This window comes from Nannobrachium achirus (genome assembly GCF_963921795.1).
Source record: "Nannobrachium achirus genome assembly, chromosome: 15".
Taxonomy (NCBI): Eukaryota; Metazoa; Chordata; class Actinopteri; order Myctophiformes; family Myctophidae; genus Nannobrachium; species Nannobrachium achirus.
In genome coordinates this window covers 56,727,764-56,755,087 of record NC_137822.1, presented here as the reverse complement: position 1 = coordinate 56,755,087, position 27,324 = coordinate 56,727,764, and the positions used below count along the sequence as shown (strand labels likewise).

General features: G+C 42.7%; 1 protein-coding gene across 1 annotated transcript in view; it reads right to left on the bottom strand.

Annotated features, from left to right (window-relative positions):
* The window catches only part of vldlr (very low density lipoprotein receptor), a gene marked incomplete at both ends in the record, with an annotated part of 121,912 nt that overhangs the window by 20,507 nt on the left and 74,081 nt on the right, over positions 1-27,324 (bottom strand). The window contains 6 exons of the mRNA XM_080743744.1: positions 3,294-3,443; positions 4,187-4,328; positions 7,472-7,611; positions 10,768-10,886; positions 14,540-14,764; positions 19,331-19,502. Coding sequence (XP_080599870.1) covers positions 3,294-3,443; positions 4,187-4,328; positions 7,472-7,611; positions 10,768-10,886; positions 14,540-14,764; positions 19,331-19,502 — 948 coding nt within the window. The remainder of the gene's footprint in view (positions 1-3,293; positions 3,444-4,186; positions 4,329-7,471; positions 7,612-10,767; positions 10,887-14,539; positions 14,765-19,330; positions 19,503-27,324) is intronic.

The following is a 27,324-nucleotide window of genomic DNA, read 5'->3' as shown; positions in this document are numbered from 1 at the left end:
AGATATCTCCATATATGGGCATAAATGGACACAGGCAAACAGATGGTCAAAACGGGTCCTATGACAACAGGTATAATGGGGTTTGCATTAAAGGGCGGGGCATTCATTCTCTATTTACATCGTTCCCGAGTTGGCCAGGTCGCCGACTAGACGCTGGGCCGCCCGAAGGGCGGCCCAGCTTCTAGTAATAATAATAAGTATAATGTTATCAAACATGTCAGGAATGTCTTTGTGTATTCAGGTTATGTGTCATATCTGCCATGTGCAACTTCAAAGCCAAAAAGCCAAACAGGAATGTCATCGTCAACGACAAAAAACACAATTAAATCGTTAATTTGCGATTATTTTGAAAGTGTAAAATGTCATAATCGTGACAGCCCTAATTGTAACGCAACTCTAAAATATATTTCTCCAGGACAAGGACCAGGACAAGTGTCCTCACAAATTCGACTAAATATACACTGGGACATTGGAGACATTACGCCCCCACAAGTATAGTAATACACAAACAGGGGCGTCACAAGGGGGGGAAAGTGGGACAGAGTTACTCGGGCCCAAGGTGGAGGGGCCATAGTTATTGTATACTTTAGCTATTGAAAAATAGCAGATATACAAGCTCACAGCACGGCTGTGTGTGGACTTGTAACTCAAATCTTGCTTTTGGAGGTCCCTGGAACTAAATATTTTGAGATCGGGGTCCGTGGCCAAATACATATCATTTTGGTGATCCTTGACATGAAAATGTTTGAGCACCACTGACTTAGAAACAGATAAAAAAAAAAAGCAAAAAAAAAAAAAAGCTGTCCGTGCTGTGAGCTTGTATATCTGCTATTTTCAATAGCTAAAGCACAAAATAAAGCGTAATAGCCCTGTCTAAATGGGTTAAACCCCCTCACCCCATATGAAGAACATTCATGGGGGGCCCGCAGTGAATCCTTGTACCCAGGGCCCAGAATTTGGTGCGACACCCCTGCACACACACAGAGCTGACAAGACAACAAAGCCAAGCTGGGTGAGCGGCAGGGCAGCAGAGAGGCGGTGAGGGCTGAGGAGTTGTAGAGAACAGGATCACACACACTGACACAGCTTTTTATTCAGCTGTCACTCTGCTAACGGCAGACAGACAGGACGCTTTGTGGCAGGCAACAGAATGAGGAGAGAGAGAAGAAGAGAGTGTTTTTCTGGTCGCCGGGGCCCGGGGGGAAAAGCTTCATCCAGCGGATGGCTGCTCAGATCACAGGGGGGAGGGTTGGGGTCCTGAGGCATCGTAGGAACCGCATCCAACATTGAGGATTGTTACTTCTTTAACTGACAGAGTTAAAACATGGTCTAGCCTTAGTGATTTTGAGTGTTTTTTACTAACCCCCAGTTTTTTTTCCCCTCGCAGATGTAAACTGGAGGTGACTCAATCTGAAGCTGTGGGCCCACACAATCACACGAGGTGCTTTTAGGCATAGAGGTTGTCCGATTTCAAGGCTGATATTTTGGGCAAAAGACAGGTTGATATCAACCCATGTCATTCACTACCTACATACGTGTCATTTATCGTAGACAGGCATGTTTATCGTTTACGCCATTTTAGATTTCAGGTATCTTACTCTTACTGACTATTTAAACTTGTGTGACATTATACTGGATAATCTGAATATTTATCCATTTTGAAACAGACCAAAACTAAATAAAATAATGCCATATTGGCATTCTTAGCAGACAATACCTGACAGATAAAATGAAAATGTTGGCTGATTATAGACTTGTCACTACTCATTGATTACACACATGAATAAAGGTCTCACAGACACACCAAGTTACACCATATGCACGCACACAGATCTGCTTGAGTGGCGACGAGGAACTAACAAAACTCTTTTCAACATCAAATCCAGTTTAACCCATCAGAACAGGACTGAATTACTTCAGTGTTCTGCTGGGTTCCACATGACAAGGCCACCTTTCTTCTCCATTTAGTTTGTTTAAAAATCAAGCAGAGTTCACTCTGAGCCGACGCGGACATTATTTGTTGGCCGGCGGATCTCGCCGGGTCCTCCGGCGTCTCGAAATGACATGGAGGGCGACATGACTCCTGCTTCTGTCCGCTTCAGTAAATGAGGAAGTGATCCGCGGTGGAAATTAAGTGATAAATCATGCGATTTTATCATTATAATGGATAGGGATGTCCCGATACCACTTTTTTGCTGACCGAGTACAAGTACGAGTACTTCATTTTGAGTACTCGCCGATACCGAGTACCGATACGAGTACAATTAATAATACAAAATGTCTTTAGATTACGTTTTTTTATTTTATTATTAATATTATTATTTTTTTTATCAGATGTTCCTCACTTTCTGGCTGTATATAACACATTAAATTGCATTGCTTTCCCAGAACATGGCACAACTGCCACACATTTCACTTTTTTTTTCAGGTTTAGCCCATGGAAATTCCTGTACTGTGCATGATCTTCTAGACATTTTGTATTTTTACTTTTGATACTTTAAGAGAGAGAGAGAGAGAAAGGCGAAGTGGCGGAACACACAGGGTACTCGGGCGCTTTGTGAGCAGTAACTGACGAGTACCGATACCGCAAAATAGGCTGGTATCGGGGCGAGTACCAATACCACGAGTACCGATACCACGAGTACCGATACCGCATCCCTAATAATGGATAAGCCTAAACAAACCAGTTCACATGAACAATACTGATGTAAAATAAGATATCTGAACGGCTACATTTATACAATTAAAATGCACAGTGATAGGGGGGCTTTCCCAGGCTTATTTTTCTTCCCACCAAAATAAGCCCTGGGTTTCCGAGGCTAAGCAGTTCAACCCTGAGATTCAGTAGAGTAGCTTTGAATTGAAAACATGCAACAAGTAGGCCTGTCACAATTATTACATAATCGTCTAATCGCAATTATTTGACATGATCACAATTATTTTGTCATAATCATCATAATCGTCTCCATGTTGAAGATTTTTTCCAAAAATAGTGGAAATGGCAGATCTACAAGCTCACAACACGTCGCAATGCGACGCGTTGTGAGATTGTAGTATAAAGCAAGTATAAAGTTGTCAAATATCTAATTTCTTTGTGTATATAGGTTATTCGTCATATCTGCCACGTGCAACTTCAAAGCCTACAAAGTCAGAAAACAGAAATGTAATGTCAACGTCGAAAACACAATTTTCATCCCGTTTTTGTCGTTAATTATTTGAGTGACAATTAATCGCCATGTAGAATGTCATAATCGTGACAGCCCAGCCTGTATGTGCGTGTGTGCGCGTCTCACCTGGTCTGCACCGCAGGCCGTCCGCAGACAGCTCCTGGCCGTCGGGACACACGCACGTGTACTTGGCCGAGTGTTTGTTGATCTGCGGAGCCGGCAGACACATGTAGCTGCAGCCGCCGTTCTCTCCCTTCTCCGAGCACCAGTTGGTACCTGCAGAACGGGGAGGAATCACCGTTTAGGCCACTGGTTCTCAACCTGTGGGCTGGGTCCCCAAATTATTTTGGGGGGTCCCCAGATGTTTAACTTTACGTCTCACTCAACAGTAAAGAGACCAACATACTGTACAGTAATACGTGTATACACAGTATCTGCATTTATTGATAAATTGATAAATTAAGGACTTTATTACCTCTGGTCAAACATTGGCCAAATTGTCAAATAGTAGAGGCCGGAATCGTGAAAATGGCAGATCTACATCCCCACAACGCCTCAAGCATACAGATCTGCCATTTATTCGCAACAGATGGAGTCAAACTAATGTAATGCCAAGTTCAACTACTAACTGGGTCCCCAGTTCAAATATGATTGTTTAGGGACGCGGCCTGAAAACGTTGAGAACCACTGGTTATAGGTGATGAACAACAATGTATGGGGCCAGTTATGAGACCCATTTACATCATATCGCTGTTGTAGGGTGAAAACCTTGTATGTCCAAAACTGTTCGTTTTGCATTCATCATTTTAAAAATGATTTAAACTAGTGAAAACAGCCGATCTACAAGCACACAACGGTGCTTGTAGATCTGCTGTTTTCACTACTTTTGTGCGACGGCCTTGTATGATGTAGCAGGGCTTTACTTTGCGAAAAATTTACAAATTTGAAACTTGGAGATACGAGGTTTCTGCCCGACAGTGACGATATGCTGTACATGAAAGCCATCCGTTAACTCTTACCAGACAGCTGAATCAGCTCATGGTAAACGATAATGTCTTGCAGTTCGTTCAAGTTACTGGCCAGCGTCACCACTTCTGAACCCGTGAACTTGTTGGCTCCGTAGATGGCCCCGTTTTGTCTGTCCGTCCAGAACACTCGGTCCTGTGATTGAAAAGAAAAGAAGAAGCCGAGTTGCGAGGGAAGCAGCGATTTAGTGAGTAAGGCCTGATTTATACTGATTTGTACCAAGGCGTCTCACAGTAGAAATTGCGGCACAGTAGAAAAGGACAACTTTTGTTTTTTTACAACCAGGGTTCATATTTTAGATAGTCATTAGAGAAAAGAAAAGATGAGTGTTAAAATGTTTTCATTTACTTCTTCCTATTTTTTTTTTGTGATTTTAAGAATTTTGATTTGCAAGCATGCCCCCAGGTTGGGGGCATGCTTGCAAGTGGCTAAATATGTCTTTTTAGACACAATAAGCCCATTCCCAAGATGCACCACAATCTTTCATGGGCAGATGTGACTTATGGGGGTGTAAATAGTAACAAAGAAATTGACGGCTTATTGTGTCTAAAAAATACATATTTAGCCACTTGTACGAATGCCCCCAACCACTGAAATCAGAATACTAAAATCGCTAAAACAATAGAAAGTAGTAAATGAAAACATTTTAAGATTCATATTTTCTTTTGTCTAAATACAATCTAAAATATGAACCCTTGTTGTAAAAAACTAAAGTTGTCCTTTAACTTGCGACAAGCTATAGATAGGATTTTCAGCACAAGACACCGTTGTACGACAGAGTATGAATGAAGCAATAACCACATGAACCCTTACGTCCCTATTCTGGGGTGAACATTAAGTGAAAATAGCTGATCTAGAACCTCACGGTGCGCATCCTGCTGCTGTAGCTGTGGGGAACAGGGTGTACTACTTTCGAGGGTACAGTTAACCCATTAAGACGGAATACATTTTCAAGGGCACGCTGGGACATACGTTCTGGTCGTGCCCAAGGATTGTTCCATTCTGGGAAAGTATTTTTGCGTGGTACAACAATGTATACCGTCCTCATATTGAACCTGACACACTAACTGTCCTGTTTGGTTGCTCCGAAGCCTCTCTCGCTCTGCCCTACGCTGTCCAGCAGACTCTTATGCTTGGTATACTTATGGCGAAACTAATTATTTTAACGGAGTGGCAGACCGCTGTTATTCCAAGTTTCACCAAATGGCTTAATGAGTTTGTATCACTAATACACTTGGAGAGGCTGCGTTGCCAAAGACAGGACAGTCTTGTAACATACGAATACATCTGGGGTCCTATTACGGGTCATCTCAACTCTATGACTGCCTATGACACTGAGCTTAAAGCAAGTTTAAGTTTCACATTAATATATTGTATAACTTTTATACTTCTGTATAGGCTATGATTGTTCCAAGTACTTTTTCTAGTAATTGCTCCAAGTGTTTTTATAAATTAGACTTTGGTACTTTTTATATGACAGGTTACTACTCTCGTTTATATGCTTTTCAGTCTGGTGTGTGTTGTCTTGTTGCGTCTTGTTTAAACAACTTTAACCATTATTGTATAAGCAAACATAGATGTAAAAGCTCGCTGCGAGCTTGTAGATCTGCCATTTTTGAAAACTCATGAAAATGTGTGCAAATCTTTGAATATATTGACCCAATTCTATAAACGTCTTCTAAATCCTTCCAAGGTTTTAAAAAAAAAAAAAAAAAAAAAAAAAATCATGTTTCTTCTATCATTAGCGTTTTTCATGTCAAGTAGGTCGGGAGTGGCTTATTGTCGGTATCAGGCGGTAACACACGGGAGTCTGTCCCCGTTACAATGCGCTAGACCCCTGGGAGATGGACTGCTGAGGTGGAGCGCCACACGTACCATCAGCTCCCAGTACTTGCCACACCACTTGCCAAGCCATGCTACTCATGCGCTGAGTTGGCGGTGCCCGGAATCGAACCCATGACCTTGCGGTACAAAGGCGAGAGCTCAACCGACTGAGCTACCCGGGCACAATGTCAAGGACCGCCAGAATTATGTTTTGGCCACAGACCCCCGTCTCAAAATATGTTGTTCCAGGGACCCCCAGCAGCAGAGAATTGAGTTACAAAAGTTTGCATTGAAAAATATTAACATATATTCAAAGATTTGCACACATTTTCATGATTTCTCAAAGAATGGCAGATCTACAAGCTTCCAGCGCGGCACTGTGAGCTTGTATATCTGCTATTTATTTAATAGCTAAAGTATAAAATAAAGGTTAACGCCGTTAAAATCTAAAGTGACACAGATGCCAGGTCTAAATGAGTACAATAGGGAAGGAAAAAGTAAAATGGGGCTGTAGAAAGCAACGGGTCACGTCACGTTCTTTGTCCACATTTAGCTTACAGTCTATGGGCTGGTGTTGTGTGGCTAGAGGGGTGGGTAGGTGCAGGGGTGTCACACCACATTCTGGGCCCTGGGTACAAGGATTCACTGCGGGCCCCCTATGAATGTTGTTCATAGGGGGAGGAGGTGGTTTAACCCATTTAGACTGGGAACGCATTATTTTGTGCTTTAACTACTGAAAAATAGCAGCTATTTTTGAAAAATCTTGAAAATGTGTGCAAGTCTTTCTATAAGTGTCTTCTAAATCCTTTTTTGAAAAAAAAAAAACTACCCCCAAAATGATATGTATTTGGCCAGGGACTACAAATATTCTACAAATATTTAGTTCCAGGGACCACTCCAGAAGCAAAATTTGAGTTAAAAATGTTCGCCTAAAAAATACATATACCCGTAATTGCTGGACTATAAGCTGCACCTGAATATAAGCCGCACCAGCTAAATTTTGAAAAGAAAACAAATCTTTACATATATAAGCCGCACCTGACTATAAGCCGCAGGGGTCCTTCTTGCTTCCTGCTAGAGCGCCCCTGGTGGACGTTAGCTGTATAAATCAATATATAAATCCTTGTTAAAGACCATTGTAAAACTAACAAACTGGCCGTTAGCTGTAAAAATCGTTATATAAGCCGCACCTCTGTATAAGCCGCAGAGTTCAAAACACGGGAAAAAAGCCGCGGCTTATAGTCCGGCAATTAAGGTATTCAAAGATTTGCACATTTTCACGACTTTTCAAAAATAGCAGATCTACAAGCTCGCAGCGCGGCACTCGGTGCCGCGCTGTGAGCTTGTAGATCTGCTATTTTTCAATAGCTAAAGTATAGAATAATTAAGGGCCCTAGTAACTCAGTCCCACTTTCCCCCACCCGCCCCTTGTGACGCCCCCTGGGTAGGCGTACCTCGAACACGGTGAGAGCGTAGGGGTGAGAGAGGTACTCCGGAGACTGCAGAACCTTCCTCCGGTTGTCTCCGTTCAGGTCGACGCTGCACAGCATGTGGAGTTTGGAGTCCACCCAGTACAGCCTGCCTTTGATCAGGTCTGGAAGGAACACACCGGGACAAGACATTATCAGGAACATAATGGACCATTAGCGACACCCACAATACTAGAGCAGTGGTTCATAACCTGTCCCCAGATGATTAAAGGTGATACACCATGAAAATTCACTTTTCCTATTTTAAAACCTTTTTTTGGGGATCCCACTAGCACCTTCTATCCTCACAAAGTCCCATTTCAGACCGTTGTGTCTTTCTCTGGTTTTGGGAAGGTGGAGGTTAAAAGCATCCCACGGGTTCTCAAAACAGGCTGTCCAGATTTGCTGCCGTTTGTGACGTCATAAACGGCCGTTTTTGAAGGGAAAAAAAGGTGGTACTGCAGCTGAAAATGCTCTGAGAGCCATTCAAAAATGAGAGGCTCTCTATTCAGGAGTGGTAATTTAGCCTCAAACCTTTAGAAAAACGTTTTTGGGACATAAACAATATGACAAATACTTTTTAAATGCATGGTGTATCACCTTTAAACAAATCGGTAAATTCTCCTTCTACAGCACTGCCACACAAGTGTGGAATGCTCTGACACATCCCTTAAAAATGGACTTCACTGGCTTCCTGAAAATTCACCTTTCAAAGGGGGAGGTAGTTCCTTAGACAGGTGAGAAGTGATCACCCTTTTCACCCCTACTCTGTAGATTGTTTTATGATGATATTGTTGTTTTGGTGCTACTTTATATGTTGATGAAATTAATACCTATTAGCCCAATGGAAACAAGACCGCAAGGACTTCTTTTAGACCAAGTGTTCTGACTGTGCTCGGGCCGGTTCACATTTCTGTCTATTAAAGTATTCTATCAATCGATCAAAGAAGAGGAGAGAGAAATGAGAGCAGCAGAGAGGATGAAGAAATTAGAGGCGGCATGTGGAAAAGAGATGAGAGGACTTTTACCATGTGTACACTAGGGGTGTCTTCTAAAAATCGACGAATCGACGCGTCGTTTTAAGCCCCGGGAATCGACGCCAATTGTTTGAGTCGAAGCGAAAATATATATTTTTTTATATCACCAGTTATAGCCTACTACTGCCAGTACTGCGGTGCACTGCTGGACTGGTGTGGTGTCATGTACTTCCAATGAGAAGTAGCAATTGGCGAACAGTTATTTATTGTCTCGCACCAGCGTCGGGTTGAAAGTGAGACGGAACGGCCAGAACGGTTCAGAACCGCCGCTTCGTTAAAACATTCAGAGCCGGGACAGTGTTCCGTTAAGAGGAGGAAGCACGCTGTCAAAATCCCATATTAAATAACCTGCCACAGCACAAACGCGCGTCCACGAAGTAGTAAACAATCTTCTGAAGTCAAATTAACATACACAAGTGTAGGCTACAAGTTACATTTTCTAATTAAAGTCGTTCAAGAGAGCGGAATCGTTCGCGAATGTCTCATCTCTACTGCACGCTGCAGACAGTGCAGAGAGACGGGGCAGAGTTGAAACAGCGGAGATGTTTTATTTGTTTTAACGGTGTGTTATAACTCTATGGTTGTACACTGCTATGCAGATAACATTTGTGCTCGCGCACCGATATCACCGAAAACACTGTGTATTCAATTCATCTCTTAATGTATTATTCTATTATGTTGACGTGGTTTAAAGCAACACTTTTTTTTTCTTTTTTTTACACAAAGTAGACTATAAAACGATTCGTCGACGCGTCGGATTAACCCCCGCGACTCGAATCGACTTCATAAATCCTGTGTCGAAGACAGCCCTAGTGTACACACACACAAATTACTATCCATTTAGGACCAACTCAAATAATATGAATTATTAAAAGGTTGGAGGACTCCAGCTGTGGTACACGCTCGTTACGTTTATTTTTTTCCTCAAAGCTCAGCCTCAGACTGGATTTAACACATTAACCACTTAAATGCTACAGTAGTTATATTTTGTTGACCGGGTTCTGCGATCATCTCTGGTTCTAAGTTTCCTCAGCACTCACAGTCCATTCACACGCCGTTTAGTGCAGGGGTTCCCAAACTTTTTTGTCTCGGGACACCACATAAATACTTTTTTTAATCCGAGGCACCCCTACTGTACATTATAATTTTCACTCCCAGCACCTTATATTTATAGCATATCGTCGTTGGCGCGTGGAAACCTTGTAGGCCTATGTTAGTGAAAAACTAGTGAAAACAGCAGATCTACAAGCACACAACGTGCTTGTAGATCTGCTGTTGTGTGCTGTGTGTGCTCGTTGTGTGCTGTGTGTGCTCGTTGTGTGCTTGTAGATCAGCTGTTTTCACTAGTCTTGTGCGACAGTCTCGTATGATGAAGCAGGGCTTTGCTTTACCAAAAGACGTAAACGTTTGAAACTTGGAGATACAAGGTTTCTGCCCGACAGTGACGATATTTTAGTGATTATGTTGCGAGGAAAACGTTGAGATAATAGCCTTTTTGGTTAGAGGAACTGACTGAAAATAACGTTGTACTTCAAGAGTCAAATTATCTCGCGGCACCCCTGGACTGCCGTCACGGCACCCCAGGGTGCCCCGTCACCCACTTTGAAAACCCCTGGTTTAGTGGACACTGGCTGGAGCTACAACAACAGGATCTTTCTTTCCATTACACCACATTGAGGATCGTGTCAACACAGACACAGACTCGAAATTAAGGTAAAATGAATTAATTACGGTAATAGCTGGCATATTGTGTGTGTGTGTGTGTGTGTGTGTGTGTGTGTGTGTGTGTGTGTGTGTCACGATATGACATTTTACATGACGATTATTTGTCACTCAAATAATTGGCGATTAACGATTTAATTGTGTTTTTGTCCTTGATAATTACATTTCTGTTTGGCTTTTAGGCTTTGAAGTTGTGGCAGATATGACACATAAGCTAAATATACAAAGAAATGAAAGACATATTTGACAACTTACTACTTAAAAAATAACTTTGATAGTGGAAATAGCCGATCTACAAGCTCACAACGCGTCGCGATGCGACGCGTTGTGAGCTTATAGATCTGCTATTTCCACTATTTCGGACATTTTTCAACATTCACGATTATGACGATTATGACAAAATAATTGCGATAATGTCAAATGATCACGATTAGACGATTATGTAATAATTGTGACAGTCCTATGTGTGTGTGTGTGTGTGTGTGTGTGTGTGTGTGTGTGTGTGTGTGTGTGTGTGTGTACCTAGAGTGATGCCGTTGGGCCACTGTATGTCTCTGTCCACCAGCACCTGTCGGTCCACTCCGTTCATCCCAGACTTCTCAATCTTTGCTGGTTCTCCCCAGTCTGACCAGTACACAAACCTGGAGACACACACACGGTTATACGCTAGGGCATACATGGGCAACATGCGGCCCTCAAGTTAATTAATATCAGAATACTGATATCTTATTGCTTTCAGCTGTTACAATACCAAACGTGCAAACATGACCCGCTTTAATTACTTCAGTCTATATTGGTAGCCAGGTATAGTAGTATTAAAATGTATATATTTTTTATATGTCCAACGTATTTGTATTCAAGTTCATAAAGTTAACATGAGTATAACTAAATGCATTTCACATAAAAATCAAAATGTTACATTTCAGGATTCCAATAAAAAAAATTAAAAAAAATAATCCAGGATTCCAATTCAAAAGAAGCAAAAATAGCCGATCTACAAGCTCAAAACGCGTCGCAGCGCGACGCGTTTTGAGCTTGTAGATCTGCTATTTTTGCAAGTACGACATAGAAATATGCATTGTGGCCCTCTGGAGTGAGTGTGGAAATATAGTGGCCCTCTCCATCATTAAAGTTGCCCACCCCTGCGCTAGGGCATTCTCCAAATATTCGCATATTCGAATATCAAAGTCACTATTCGACGTTGTTCACCAAAGTCGAATATTCGCTTATTTCATTTTTTATTGTTATATAGTATATAATGCTTGGCTAGATAGGAAGTCATAAGAATGAGTTGTCAATGCCCCTGGTGGATGAATCTAATACCAGGGGTTCTCAAACCTTTTTAGTTTTTAGGCCGTGACCCCCAAAACAAACATATTTGAACTGGGGACCCCCACCCTGACAAGCACTTGGAAGTGTAGGCATTACATTTAATTTGACTCGGTTCTGCAGGCAAATATTGTGAAAAAAAAAAAATAGGCGAACATTGTGAAAATAGCAGATCTACATCTGCTATTTTCACAATGTTCGCCTCTTACTTACTTAATATTTGACAGTTTGGCCAGTCCTGTCGAATATTCAACTATTCGAACACTTTCGAAATAATTCGAATACTAAAAATCACTATTCGTGAATGCCAAAAAAAAGAGGCGAACATTGTGAAAATAGCAGATCTACATGTAGATCTGCTATTTTCACAATGTTCGCCTCTTACTTACTTAATATTTGACAGTTTGGCCAGTTCTGTCGAATATTCAACTATTCGAATACTTACGAAATAATTCGAATACTAAAAATCACTATTCGTGAATGCCCCATTATACGCACAGACAGACAACACACTTGAATATTGTAATCTTGACAGCCCTAGCTTCCACCCCACAGTGATGATATACTGTACAGTATGTAAAACACAGACACACATAGGGCTTTGTCACGATTATGACATTTGACATGATTCATTGTCACCGATTGCGATTAACGGTTAAATTGTGTTTTTGTCGTCGACATTTCTGTTTGACTTTTATGCTTTGAAGTTGCACATGGCAGATATGACACATACTATGTAACCTAAATATACAAAGAAATTACATATTTGACAACTTTATACTTAAAAAAGAACATTGAAGGTGGAAATCGTTGATCTACAAGCTCACACCACGTGAGTTTGTAGATCTGCTATATCCACTATTTATTTATTTTTTACGTTTTGAGAACATTTTTAAACATGGACATGATTATGACGATTATGACAAAATAATTGTAATTATACAACAGTTAGTTCCGACTCTATCTAAATAGCTCTCTTACCAGTGCAGTTAATGAGCACTACTGCACTGCTAGAACTGGGCTTAATCACATGAAGAATGTATCACTCCGCCACTTGCCTGGCTCCAGCCAATAGACCCGCCCACTCTGCTTCTCTTGGTCTGGAATTAGCATATGACGCGTGACTTTCTGTCGGTGTCCTGGCCGATCTGGCGCACCAACCAATGAAATCAATGCAAGACCGAGGAGGGGTGGGTCACCAGAGTTCTTAATTGATCCCTTTGAACTTCAAAAGGGTTCTGAACTGCAGTCAGTGATTGAGCCATACAAGCTCGTTAGTGATTCTCTCTAATCAATGAAACATCAAAGACAATGCCTGTCATAGAGGGGAGGGGGAGGGGAGAATGTTTTGTGTACACAAGTCAAACACAACCCCTCCCGCCAGATGTCTTGTGATTGGGAATTTCAAATTTTAAATCCCCTCCCCTTTGAAATCTCTTACAATGGGGACAATGTCAGACTCAAGCTCCAGCGCAGAGTCTGAAATCAGGCTACTTCACCACTGCACCTGATTATCCCATACATGGCACAGCTGTGCCCTCTGGAGGGGAAAACACAGTAGCAGCTTGCAGTGCAAACTAGCCACTCGGACCGGAGAACAACTTGTTACGCTACCCCGTTGGAAATGGATTTTACTGTTAATTTCGATATTATTTGGTGGACTTACTTTAGATGAATGGTTAGATGAGGATGATAAAGCCTATGCTATGAGGCTATGTATATCCTGCTGTGTTCAAGTGAAATTAAATTATGTCAATTTCGTAACGTGTTTTGTTGTTGTCGTCATACAATGGTATCGTGCAGCGAAAATAGCCGATCTACAAGTAACAACGCGGCGCGACGCGTTGTTACTTGTAGATCGGCTATAATAACTAGTATTTTCGCTACGCGATACGGTCGTACGCCGGAGCCTATTGGAATTCCTCCCACTGCGCCGGCTGCACTGACAGCTCAGCTGTGGTGATTGCTGCCTCAGTGACTGAGCTCACAGCGCAACTACTTTTAATCAACAACAGGGACTATTTAATGTCTGTCAAAATCTTCTATTTACAAGGAATCAGATTAGCGATTGTTAAAATTGTGAATTGCCCCACAGTGTGAATACCCTACACTGCGTGTTTTGTTTGTTGGTAACAGTTGCAATATTACACAAGAGGATGGGGTGTATCTGAATTATTTGCACTCCAGTGATGCTCGGCGGAACTCGCCTGCGGCTCGTTCCTGACCGCATCACTGTCGTGCAAATAATTCAGATACACCCGATCCTCTTGTGTAATATTGCTTAATTATGTCACATAAATGCGATCAGACGATTATGTAATAATTGTGACAGGCCTAAAGACACACAGATGTGTGGAACACGAACACAGGGGCGTCACAAGGGGGGGAAGTGGGACTGGGTTACTAGGGCCCAGGGTGGAGGGGCCTTAATTATTTTATACTTTAGCTATTGAAAAATGGCAGATCTACAAGCTCACAGCGCTGCACCGCTGCGAGCTTGTAGATCTGCCATTTTTGAAAAAGTCGTGAAAATTTGAGCAAATCTTGGAATATAATTATGTATTTTTAAGCGAGCATTTCTAACTAAAACCTTGCTTCTGGGGGGTCCCTGGAACTAAATATTTTGAGATGGGGGTCCGTGGCCAAATACATATCATTTTGGGGGTCCTTCACATGAAAGTTTGAGCACCACTGACATTTTCAAAAAACCTTTTTCACAATTATCAAAAAAAAATAGCAGACAAGCTCACAGCGCGGCACTCGGTGCCGCGCTGTGAGCTTGTATATCTGCAATTTTTTTGATAGTTAACGCACAAAATAATGCATAATAATGTGTTCCCAGTCTAAATGGGTTAAAACCCCACTCCCCCTATGAAGATCATTCATGGGGGCCCACAGTGAATCCTTGTACCCAGGGCCCAGAATTTGATGCGACACCCCTGCACACACAGTCCCACTCACTCACCCAGAGAGGGGGTCCACGGCGATGGATGCGGGCTCCTTCAGGCCGCTGTTGAACAGGACCTTGTGCTTGGTGCCGTTGAAGCTGGCCACTCCGATGCTCTTGGTGCCCAGGTCCGACCAGTACAGGTTCTTGTAGATCCAGTCCACCGCGATGCCCACGGGGTTCTGGATGTTGTCCAGCACCTTGGTGTGGGCCCCCATGTCCCCGCGCTTGTCCATCACAGTGCTGGGACATGGAGAGAAAGAGGGAGGGAGAGAAAAGGGGGACAGACAGAGAGTTTAGTTTTAGTTTATTAGCACATCTTATAAAAAATGTAACCAGTAAGGTCGCATGCAAAAATCGGCCGGATGGTGGTGCTATATGAGACAGATCCATGTTGATCACGTGACTCTAGACAATACATACTGTGTACCGCTTTGCGTGATTATAGGGCAAAATCTGTAGGAGCAGTGTCCAAAAATGTGTTTAAAAATAGGCCTGGTGGTGGCGCTAAATGTGACAGATCCATTTTGATGACGTGACTCTAGACATACTGTGTACCGCTTTGCGTGATTTTAGGGCAAAATCTGTAGGAGCAGTGTGCAAGCCATGCAAGCCAGTTTGGAGATATAATCCTTCCATCTGGTCTTTGGTCTGCCACAGGGTCTCCTCCCAGTGGGACGTGCATCGAGGACCTTCCTAGGAAGGCGCTCGGGGGGGCATCCGTACTAGATGCCCGAACCACCTAAGCTGACTCCTTTCCAAGTGTAGGAGCAGCGGTTCTACTCCAAGTCCCTCTCGGGTGACTGAACTTCTCACCCTATCTCTAAGGGAGATACCAGCCACCCGTCTGAGGAAACCCATTTCGGCCGATTGCACCCGCGACCTTATACTTTCGGTCATGACCCACACTTCATGACCATAGGTGAGAGTAGGAACGAAGATTGCTAGAAGTTTGCAATAGGAAAAGTACAGAACAACGTGCAGAGAATGTTAGAGAGTCAGGGGCTGACATTTCTAAAAGGTCCTTTTGGTGAAACATCGAAAATAGCAGACCTTGACTATTTTCGGTGCGTGATCACTGAACTAAGCATAATAATCAAGTCAACACTGGAGATGTGGCGTAACGGCATGGATTTCTACACAGAGGGCAATTCTTTCAACATAAGATGCTGCATTCAAGTTCAGGAGAGTTTGGACAAGGCAATTCTCTTGAATGCTGCCTTCAGGAAAGAGGGCATTTGCATTTCTTTCCTCTTTTTTTCCACAAATCTTCTCATCTTGGAGGGGGAGGGGGGGGGGGGTGTCTCTGGCACAAGATGGGGGGGAAGTCCACACTCCACAGGCAAATTTGGGGGTCCTTGACATGAAGATAACAAAGTGAATGTGTCCTCCATTTAACCCAGCCTAAGGAGCAGTGAATAGACTCCGTGCAGCGCTCAGGGACCAACTGTACACTTGTAATGCCAGTATCCAGGGGCGTCACAAGGGGGGAAAAGTGGGACTGCGTTACTAGGGCCCAAGGTGGAGGGGCCTAAAAACTCAGCACAAAAAGAAAGGAAACTTGATTTCCGTCTATTATATTTCCCCTTTAATAATACCAAATTGTATAGTGTTGTATATCATTTATATTGTTGATTTTTCAGCTACGAGGTGCAGCTTGTAAGCGTTGGGCATTCGAGGCATGAGCTAAACAGCCAAACGTGTGGGTAGCGCCAACCAAGATTTTGAAAAATGGCCTGCAATGCTGTTCTGCTGGCATTTACTCTCGTTTTGGGCCTTGCTGACACTGAGCTTAACATTAACAAAGTGTAAAAATGGCCCTAACCCTAACCCTAACCCAAACCCTAACCTGTGTTGTCTTTTTCTTTTCCTTATTACTGTGGGAGAGTGCAATCATTCAATGCTCGAAGCAACAAAGGTGAACACCAAAAGAACAGTATTGCCAGGTCATTTTCACCATTATGGAGGGGCGCTATAAGTTTGGCTGTGTTGCTCATTCCACAAATGGCAGATCCTTACAAGCTGTAACTCGTTGTAAAGGTGACAAATCAACAATAACAATGATATCAAACACAAGACCATTTGGCATAATTAAAGGGGAGATATAATGGACCGAAGTCAAGTTTCCTTTTTTTTGTGCCGAGTTTACTTTAGCTATTGAAAAATAGCAGCTATTTTTGAAAAGTCGTGAAAATGTGTGCAAATCTTCTAAAAATGTAGCTTCTCGTGGTCCCTGGAACGAAAATTTTGAGATGGGGATCTGTGGCCAAATATATATCATTTTTGGGGTCCTTCACATGAAAAAGTTTGAGCACCATTGACATAGAAACATAGGTTTTTCAAAAAGGAAGCCCGCAGCATGCTGTGAGCTTGTATATCTGCTATGTTTCAATAGTTAAAGCACAAAATAATGCGTAACAATGCGTTCCCAGTCTAAATGGGTTAAATATTCATGAGGGGCCCGCAAGTGAATCCTTGTACGCAGGGCCCAGAATTTGGTGTGACACCCCTGGCAGTAACTTGGTCAAGGGCACTGGTTTGAGTCCGTTCCTAAAAGTAACATGCCTGTCTTTTTTGGTGTGGGAGGAAAGCCAAAGCCTTCATGCCGTGAGGAAACACCGCTTATACTGCACAGTACACTGCACCACACACACTGCACAGGGAGGAAGGGGCGTCACAAGGGAGGGGGAAGTGGGACTTACTAGTGGGAGTTACTAGGGCCCACAGTGGAGGGGCCTTAATTATTTTATGCTTTAACTATTGAAAAATAGCAGATACAAGCAGAGATTGTATATCTTCTATTTTTGAAAAGTCGTGAAAATAACTAAAATTTTGCTTTGGGGTGTCCCTGGAACTAAATATTTTGAGATGGGGGTCCGTGGCCAAATACATATCATTTTGGGGGTCCTTCACATGAAAAGGTTTGAGCACCACTGACAGAGACATAGGTTTTAATATTCAAAGACTTGCACCAATTTTACAATTTTTCAATAGCTAAAGCACAAAATGTTAGTGAATCCTTGTACGCAGGGCCCAGAATTTGGTGCGACACCCCTGCAGGGAGGAACAGAGGGGAGATTAAAGAAGAGCAATATTGTCATAATGTGCCCGCAATGCGATGCGCTGTGAGCGTGTAAATCGCCTATTTTCTACATTTTTTGAAGATCTTTAGGCCACATTTTCAAGCATAGGCTTGTGATGATCGGGTCCAATATTTAGTTCAGTGACCATGGTGAAAAATAATAGTTCAGAAGTTGTTTTCAAGTTAGCTCTCTCATTGTAAACGAGTAGACTCCAAACATGCTTCCGCCTCTCCTAAAAAGGTATCCACCTACGTCACGCAGAAACGGGAAGTACGGGTCTGTTCCGCCATCTTGCTATCGCCCTCTTGGGTATGGGTTCGTTTTCACCTAAAGATGGTCTTCTGGCCAGTGTGTGTGTATGGGTTCTTTCTAACCTAAAGATGGCCTTCTGGCCAGTGTGTGTGTGTATGGCAGGGTTCCCCAATTAGTTTTCCCCAAGGGCCGAATTATGTCTAGGGTACCAAGCCGAGGGCCACAGCATTGCAGGGGGCGATGGTGGCGTTCCCGCAACTCCAGTTCAGATATCGTCGTTGTCGGGTGAAAATCTTGTATGTCCAAAACCGTTCCCTTTGCATTTATCATTTTAAAAATGATTTAAACTAGTGAAAACAGCCGATCTACAAGCACACAGCGCCTCACGAGGCGTTGTGTGCTTGTAGATCTGCTGTTTTCACTACTTTTGTGAGAAGGCCTTGAATGATGAAGCAGGGCTTTGCCTTGCGAAAGAACGTACACATTTGGAGATACGAGGTTTCCACCCGACAACAACGATATACTAGTGCTGTTGCTGCTCTTATACCGCCATTATTACTGGGGTTGGTGGGGACCAGACAGTAGCCCCCCACAGGCCGCAAATGGCCCGCGGGCCGCCTATTGGGGAAGCCTGGTGTATGGGTTACTTCTCACCTAAAGATGGCCTTCTGGCTAGTGTGTGTATGGGTTCATTCTAACCTAAAGATGGCCTTCTGGCCAGTGTGTGTATGGGTTCTTTCTAACCTAAAGATGGCCTTCTGGCCAGTGTGTGTATGGGTTCCTTCTCACCTAAAGATGGCCTTCTGGCCAGTGTGCGTATGGGTTCCTTCTCACCTAAAGATGGTCTTCTGGCCAGTGTGCGTATGGGTTCCTTCTCACCTAAAGATGGCCTTCTGGCCAGTGTGTGTATGGGTTCCTTCTCACCTAAAGATGGCCTTCTGGCCAGTGTGTGTATGGGTTCCTTCTCACCTAAAGATGGCCTTCTGGCCAGTGTGTGTATGTGTTCCTTCTCACCTAAAGATGGCCTTCTGGCCAGTGTGTGTATGTGTGTTCATTCTCACCTAAAGATGGTCTTCTGGCCAGTGTGTGTATGTGTGTTCATTCTCACCTAAAGATGGCCTTCTGGCCAGTGTGTGTATGAGTTCATTCTCACCTAAAGATGGCCTTCTGGCCAGTGTGTGTATGAGTTCATTCTCACCTAAAGATGGCCTTCTGGCCAGTGTGTGTATGGGTTCCTTCTAACCTAAAGATGGCCTTCTGGCCAGTGTGTGTATGGGTTCCTTCTCACCTAAAGATGGCCTTCTGGCCAGTGTGTGTATGTGTGTTCATTCTCACCTAAAGATGGCCTTCTGGCCAGTGTGTGTATGAGTTCATTCTCACCTAAAGATAGCCTTCTGGCCAGTGTGTGTATGTGTGTTCATTCTCACCTAAAGATGGCCTTCTGGCCAGTGTGTGTATGTGTGTTCATTCTCACCTAAAGATGGCCTTCTGGCCCATGTCGGCCCAGAAGATCCTCTGCTGGTTGTAGTCTGCGTCCAGTGCCACGGTGTTCCTCTGCTGCTCCACTATCTGGGTGTACTCCTTCCTCTCCAGGCCCAGGCGGCGGATGTCACGGCGGTTGGTGAAGATCAGACACGGCTCCTTGCCTGCACAGGAGAGAAGATTCGGCCCCGTTAACCGCCTCATCGGGAGCAATTGGGCTGGATTTAGACCGCAGTCAAATCCAGCCCCGAATCTGATTTAGTTCTCAAATCCCATCTTTTGGCCCGACTGTTCACACTGCATTTGCAGATCTGATCTGTGTGTTCAGACTAGGGCATTAGCGAAAAAGTCGTCAAGTAGACTCCCACCAGAGAAAGTTGGAAGTAAAAAAAATAAAAAATAAAATAAATAGTCTATTGTGAAAATACATTTTACATGATTTACATGCTCTAATCTCTGCCTCTATGTATTTGACAGTTTGGACAATGTTTAATTTGCCATTTTAGAGGTATTAAAAAGTCCTTAAATTGGCACTTTAGAAATGTGAAGATACCCTCTATACACTTAAACTTTATGTTGGTTTGTTTACAGTTGAGTGAGAAAACAATGTTTCACGTTAAGTTAATCACCTGGGGACCCCCCAAAATAATTGGGGGGTCGTGTGTGATGTGAGGACGAAAAACGACATTATATATCGACTTGCAAAAATCACAAGTCGTTAATGCCCTAGTTCAGACTGATTTTAACAACTTCAACCCAAAGTGCCCTGCGTAGTCATATCTGCTTTGGTTACCGTGGTAACAACGTAGGCATCATGACTTTTCTCTCTATGTGATTTTACATTGCATTGCATTTAGGACCTTGTGAACCCATTTTCTGCCACGCTTAATTGTTCCTGTGCATTTCTCGTGTACTGAGGCATACCCATTTCTTCTGTAGCGTAAAACTTATGCAGAACGGTTTTATTTTCATTACACCCTTGCGCTCTTGTAAATCAAAATGCAATTCTCGCGCTCTGTAATGACATCAGTGGGATTCCACTTTTGATGTGACACAGATCTGATTCAGGCTGGATTTGGCTAGATAGATAGATAGATAGATACCTTTATTATCCCAAGGGGGAAATTTAGTTTTCCAGTAGTAGCACAGCAGTATACAGTTATTTACAAAGTTACAGAGACGTAAGAAAGATAGATAAGAGGGAAAAAAACAAAACAAAGACAAGAGCAGTACAGTACCAATAAGGAGAAGGTGCATCAATAGAGGGGGCGAATAATATATAAGTATATATACATAAAGTGTCTTGCAAAAGAGACCATAGCAGTCAATGCTAGTTAGTGCAAACAAGTATCTCACTGTCAATGTTAAACAAAGCAAAAATACTCAGAAACTACCAACACTAACAACCTAATAGTGCAGTGTCAAAAATCAGTGCAAAAAAAAGAAGAAACTAGGAAGCGTGTCACCGCAAGGCGCACATGAGCACTCTTCCTGGAAGGTCCTTAGAGAGAAGTCAATACAGCAATTGTTCCTTAGAGGTCAAAGTCAATACAGCAATGGTTCCGTAAGTCTAAGTTAGGAAGGGAGACCTTTTCAAGCGTCCGTTATGTGTCTCGTTGTACAGCTTAAGGGCAGCCGGTACAAAAGATTTTCCTAATCTCTCACATCTCCGTACTGGGTAGGTAAAGCGGTCGTTTCCTCTCTTACTCCAGTAACTGGTGATCTCTAGATGGAGGGGGTGGGAGGAGTTCTCCAAGATGGAATCTAGCTGGCAGTGTATCAAGGATACTTCGAGACCAACTCTGGGGGAGCATGGGATCAAACTAGGAACCTTACGGTTCTACATCCTGCCCTATGGGCCACTCCACCCCTGAGCCACTGCCGCCCACTGCCTTCCCAGCGGCCCAGCATTGCATCCCGCATTTCCTGGCGGAGTGCCCCGAGCACTTCAAGCAGAAAATAGCCTAACCTTTGGATTGGAGCGGCGCTCAATTTGATCCTCCCGTCTTGTGTCTGACAACCTTGTAATTTATGACCAGACTTTGAATTGTTACCACAACCATGAAAGGTCCCATGTGTTTACCGTGGGTTCAGCTAGGGCCACTGGTTCCCAAACAGTGGGCCGGGACCCATTTGTGGGTCCCGGACCAACTTTTATGAGTCAAGACTAGAGTATAAAAATAGCTGATCTACATGCTCACAAGGCCTCGCGTTGCGAGGCGTTGTGGGCATGTAGATCTGCTATTTTCACAATATTTATCTGCGGAAACGAGTCACATTAAATGTAATACCTACATTTCAAGTGCTTGTCAGGGTGGGGGTCCCCAGTTCAAATATGTTTATTTTGGGGGTCACGGCCTAAAAAAGGTTTGAGAACCCCTGGTAAAGAGCATTTACAAATTCATCCACCAGGGGCATTGACAACTCATTCTTATGACTTCCTATAGCCAAGCTTTTTAAACTACCGGTATATATTTTTTTAAAGAGAATTAAAAAAATAAAAAATAAAAAATAAAGAAATAACGACTATTTGACTTCGGTGAACAACGTTGAATAGTGACTTTGATATTCGAATATTTGAATATCTTGTGAATGCCCTAGTCGAGGTGCCAACTTGCGTCTTGTGCACAAGTAGGCCATGTATTGCCTACTTACTTTGCTGGCAAGAGTAATTAAGAAGTAGTGATAAACAGCCGTTATACAAGCCCGCAACACGGCGCGAAGCGACTCGATGTGCAATCTGCCACGTTCACTAGTTTGGGTCCCGGGCAAACGTCTAATCTCTCTTTTGGGTCTCAAACTAAAAGGTTGACTGAGCCAGACTATGTGTGCTAATCTAGCAGATGACATGACGTTGGAGCACATCATCCCATCACAACGCTCCCTGCCGGCCCTCTCTGGACATGATATCGCCTGTCAGGGTTAGGAAACCTCATCTTACAATAAATGTGAGAAGTCTCTGCGTGCGTGTCTGTCTGTAATCCGTGTATCTCTAGAACCGTTCGTCCTACCGGCTTCAGATTCAGCACGCGCGTTCCCCTCCGCGGCGCGGAGTGCAGCGCCCGGCCCCGACCCGATGCGCAGTTTTCCGGAACGGGCGCGAAACGTTCGGAATCTCCTTATGCGGAGATGATTGTTGACATCAGGCTGTTCCAGAGGAACCGGCGCAAGCGCTGACTCATTGTGACATCACTTCATAAAAGGCTCTGACATCACGTACGCCACATGAGTCAACAGAAAATGCCATGGTTACGTATTGAATGTCATCAGTATGACGTGTTCTGATGTTCAAATATGGGCATAAATGGTCACATGGTCAAAACAGGTCTTATGACAACAGGTATAATGGGGTCTGCATTAAAGGGTAGGGCATTCACAGAGATCTCCATATATGGGCATAAAATTGACGCCCATATGCGGAGCTGATGTCTGATATCAGGGTTTTCCGGAACCGGCACTGTGTTTGCAACACAGTCAGAGGCACAGACAGATACAGAGATCTCTATAATGGGCATAAAATGGACGCAGCCAGACAGATACCAATATCTCCATATATGGGCATAAATGGACACAGGCAAACAGATGGTCAAAACGGGTCCTATGACAACAGGTATAATGGGGTTTGCATTAAAGGGCGGGACATTCATCCCCTATTTACATCATTCCCGAGTTGGCCCGGATCGAGCGGCCGAGCTTCTGGTGTCCTAAACTGCTACTTTTCAGGATTCAATATTAAAACATAGCAATAGTAGCAGATCTTCAATCTTCGCGCCGCGTTTTCGAGCTTGTAGATCTGCCACTTTTGAGTTGACTCTGTTGAATGATCAAGCAAGGCATGAAGGCAAGAAAACCCCAAAACATTGAAACATTGAAACTATCCACAGCGCTCCTTTGCTCATAAAAAGCTTTGTGGACATAGACGCCATACGACTCAACTACAGTATAAACCAAGCTTAACGATTGATTGATTTCCTTCAAGACTGGGCTTCCAAGGAAGCCCAGTCCATATAGACTTACTGGACATTTCCCGGTTAAATCAATAATTCCTGTTCGATGGAGTGAGAGGATGCCAGGTCAAGAAAGACGCACCGTTGCAAACATCCTCTCTGTTGAGTGGAAACCTCGCGTCCAAAAATCGACACGCTCAAAACGCGCCACGTCGGTGCGTTTCAGACTTGCAGATCTGCTATTTTTTTATGCTTTTGTGTGACACTGTAGTATGATCTAGAAGGGCATTAATTTACAAAAAAGTTAAAACATCGTCGCTGTCGAGCGGAAACCTCGAATCAAATAAGTTTCAAATGTGTACTTTCTTTCGTAAAGTAAAGCCCTGCTTCATCATACAAGGCCGTCGCACAAAAGTAGTGAAAACAGCAGATCGTTGTGTGCTTGTAGATTGGCTGTTTTCACTAGTTTAAATAATTTAGATTAAATGCAAAACAAACGTTTTGGACATACACCCGACAACAAACGATATGGAGAGGTTTCTGCTACTGATGCAGAGAGTTAGGTTGTCTTTAACCGAGACTGACTTATCCCTGATCCCTCATTACCATTTGCATTACCCATAGAGTCTATTACGGAGCACTAATTAAGAGGTAGAGAGTCTATTACGGCGTATTAATTAGAGGGAGAGAGTCTAGGTACAGATCAGATTCCTAGACTGAATATATTACAGAAATTAAACACCCACCAAAACTATCATGCACAGACGGTACATTAGTTTGATTGTAGAATACACTTTTGAAGATTTTTCTATAGTAAGGTATTAACGAAACGCGTTGTGAGCTTGTAGATCGGCTGTTTTCAAATAGCCTTGGTATAAAATAGGGCTTAAGTGGATTAATGCATGTTTTAAAATATAATCATTTATATCTGCAAACTAAGGTTTTCAAATAATTGTAGTGGAGTAAAAGTACAATATTTGCCTCTGAGATGTAGTGGAGTCGAAGTAAAAGTACTGAGAACCGGAGTACTGAGTACATTACAAATACCTCTAAACTGTACTTAAAGGAGTAGTTCACCCCCAAAATGACCTTTTTTCTATAGATTACTCACACCATGGAGACTTGAGTTCAATAATATTTTTAGTTTTTTGTCGCATTCCTAAGACAATCATTTTATTACCATAAACGTACCCCCATTGATTCCGGATGGGGACCCAAATGCATTTGGGTCCCCATCGGGAATCAATGGGGTAAATTTAATGATTTGGGAGGTCCCCAGATGAATAACTTAATGTGCAACATTGTTTTCTCTCTCAACAGTAAACAAACCAACATAAAGTTTAAGTGTATAGAGGGTATCTGCACATATCTAAAGTGACAAATGAAGGACTTGTTAATACCTATAAAACGGCAAATTAAACATTGGCCAAATTGTCAAAATCAGAGCCGTAGCATGTAGATCGGCTATTTTCACAATCGAACCGTGTTATACAAAATGTAATGCCTCAACTCTTAGTGCTCGTCAGGATGGGGGATCCCCCGGTTAAAATCTGATCATTATGGGGGTCGCAGCCTGAAAAGGTTGAGAACCACTGGTTTATAGAGATGATACTTGTCGTCTAGTCACCCTGTGATCCATTCACTGACTGCACATGTTTACTGGCCATCATGTGTTCCGAGACGCTCGTATCATCAACAACAATCATTGGGTTTAACCCGTTTAGACCGGGTACGCATTGTTGCGTATTATTGTATGCCTTAACTTTTGAAAAATAGCAGATCTACAAGCTCACAACGTGGCACCGTGTGCCATGCCTTTGAATTTTGACCCGATTTTGACCCGATTCTATAAGTGTCTTCTAAATCCTTCTAATATTTTTTTTTTTAAAACACGTCTCTACGTCACTGGTTTTCAAACTCTTTCATGTCAAGGACCCCTAGAATTATATGTATTTGGCCGTCGAGCACCGTCTCAAATTATTTTGTATCGGGGACCCCCCCAGAGGCAAATATTTGACTTACAAATGTTCACTTTAAAAATGAGAGATTCAAAGATTTGCACACATTTTCAGGATTTTTTTCAAAAATAGCAGATCCACAAGCTCGCAGCGCGGCACTCAGTGCCGCACTGTGAGCTTGTATATCTGCTATTTTTAAATAGTTAAAGCATTCACTAATTCTAGGCCTAAACAGGTTAAGAGGTCCTGCACACAGTAAACTCGGCAACTCCACGAGCGTACAAACGGAACCAAACGGACCCTTGCCATTTCTACGCTCTGAGGTTAAATCAACACAGAGGATTTGGCAGCATGTGCGAGACGGGGGACATTGACGGTCATTGTCATCATGAGCAGCACAATAAAGCCCTTTTACTGTGGGATGTGATCTGCAGCCTGTGGGCTGACATCATCACAGTTGGAACACAGCGGAGGACGGTCAGGACTGCTATAACCTCGCAGTCCCATCTGGGCCATTATTGTTGCTCTTTTTAAAACTTCATTGCATATCAGTGAGCACTCCTCCCCTTAGCCACTGCCGCTCTGCAGCATGTCGTTTTTTTTCTTTCTTTTTTTTTCAGAGGTCTAAAGAAACATTTACTTAGTTACTTTATTTGTACTTAACTTGAGTATTTCCAATTTCCAGTACTTTTACTTCTACTCCACTACACCTCGTATCCAAATATTGTGCTTTTACTCCACAACATTTATTTGAAAACTATAGTTACTAGTTATGAACAAAAAAAGTTTCAATGAAGTACTGCTAAGTTCTAAAAGGTGTAGACATCAGACCCTGATGAAGACCTAGTAGGTCGTAACGCGTTGGTCAACTTGTTGCCTTGCTCAAAATAAATAATATATTTTTTCACTAACGACGGAGTGCCTTGGAAATCCTTTCTCTGTAAGTCTGCCGTCTACACCTTTAGAACTTAGCAGTACTTCATTGAAACATTTTGTGTTCATATATTCCTACCTGTATCACCAAAGAGCACCTGTCTGAGAGCCTACTGGTCCCTGCAGCGCTTCTTTTTTCTCTTTTTATAGTTACTGTACTTTACTTTGCAGATATATAAACCACTTTAGCCCTATGTATACCTTGGCTGTTAGAACTACAAGCTCACACCGCTTTGCATTGCGACACGTTGTGAGCTTGTAGATCTGCTATTTTCAAACATTTTGTACTTTTACTGTTGAAACTTTAACTACATTTTGATGCCAACATACTTTTCCTCATGTCCATTTTGAATTCTGGACTTTTGCTTGTAATAGAGTATTTCTATAATGCAGTATTGGCACTTTTTCTTAAAGACCCAATGAAATGACTATTTTGGGTATTCTATTTTGAAGTTTCAGTTTGAAAAGGAAGCCTGTGTGTTTCTGAACCAATCCGAGGCGACCAGCCCTTCAGGTGATAGGATTTAAAATGGGAGTAATGGGAGCCAGCAATGGGAAACAAACAGGTGAATGTAATCAGAGGTTCATTTATATGGAAGCGGACCTGTCGATGTCATCACTTTTTTGAATTTCTGTTCACAGGAAGTGAACAGATATAAATATACACAAAAATGGTTTATTTTCTATCTTTTTTGGCATCTAGTGTTAGGAATGCCCATATGATTACTACGGATAAGCTCTAAAAGTGTGAAAAGCTTATTTTTCATTTCACTGGGTCTTTAAGTAAAATATGGGAGTACCTTTTCCAACTCTTTTTTAGAATCACAAAAGCCAGTTTGACCACTGCTCTATCGCAACAATTTCTTAAGTCTCGATATTATACGATATATACGATATTATAGGGATAATCAAAATCCATCCTGGGGCAGAACATTTGCCAAAATATAGCAGATCTACAAGCTCGCAACACAACGCATTGTGAGCTTGTAGATCGGCTATTTTTTTGGCAAAGACATTTGATAGAGTGAAAAACAGACTGAATCAAGTACGTATATTATAACTACTGTAAGTACCTTTTACCGATTATAGAGGGTTTAAGTGGTACCGGATATGCAGCTCTGCAAATAAAAGGTGAACTGGGCATGTCG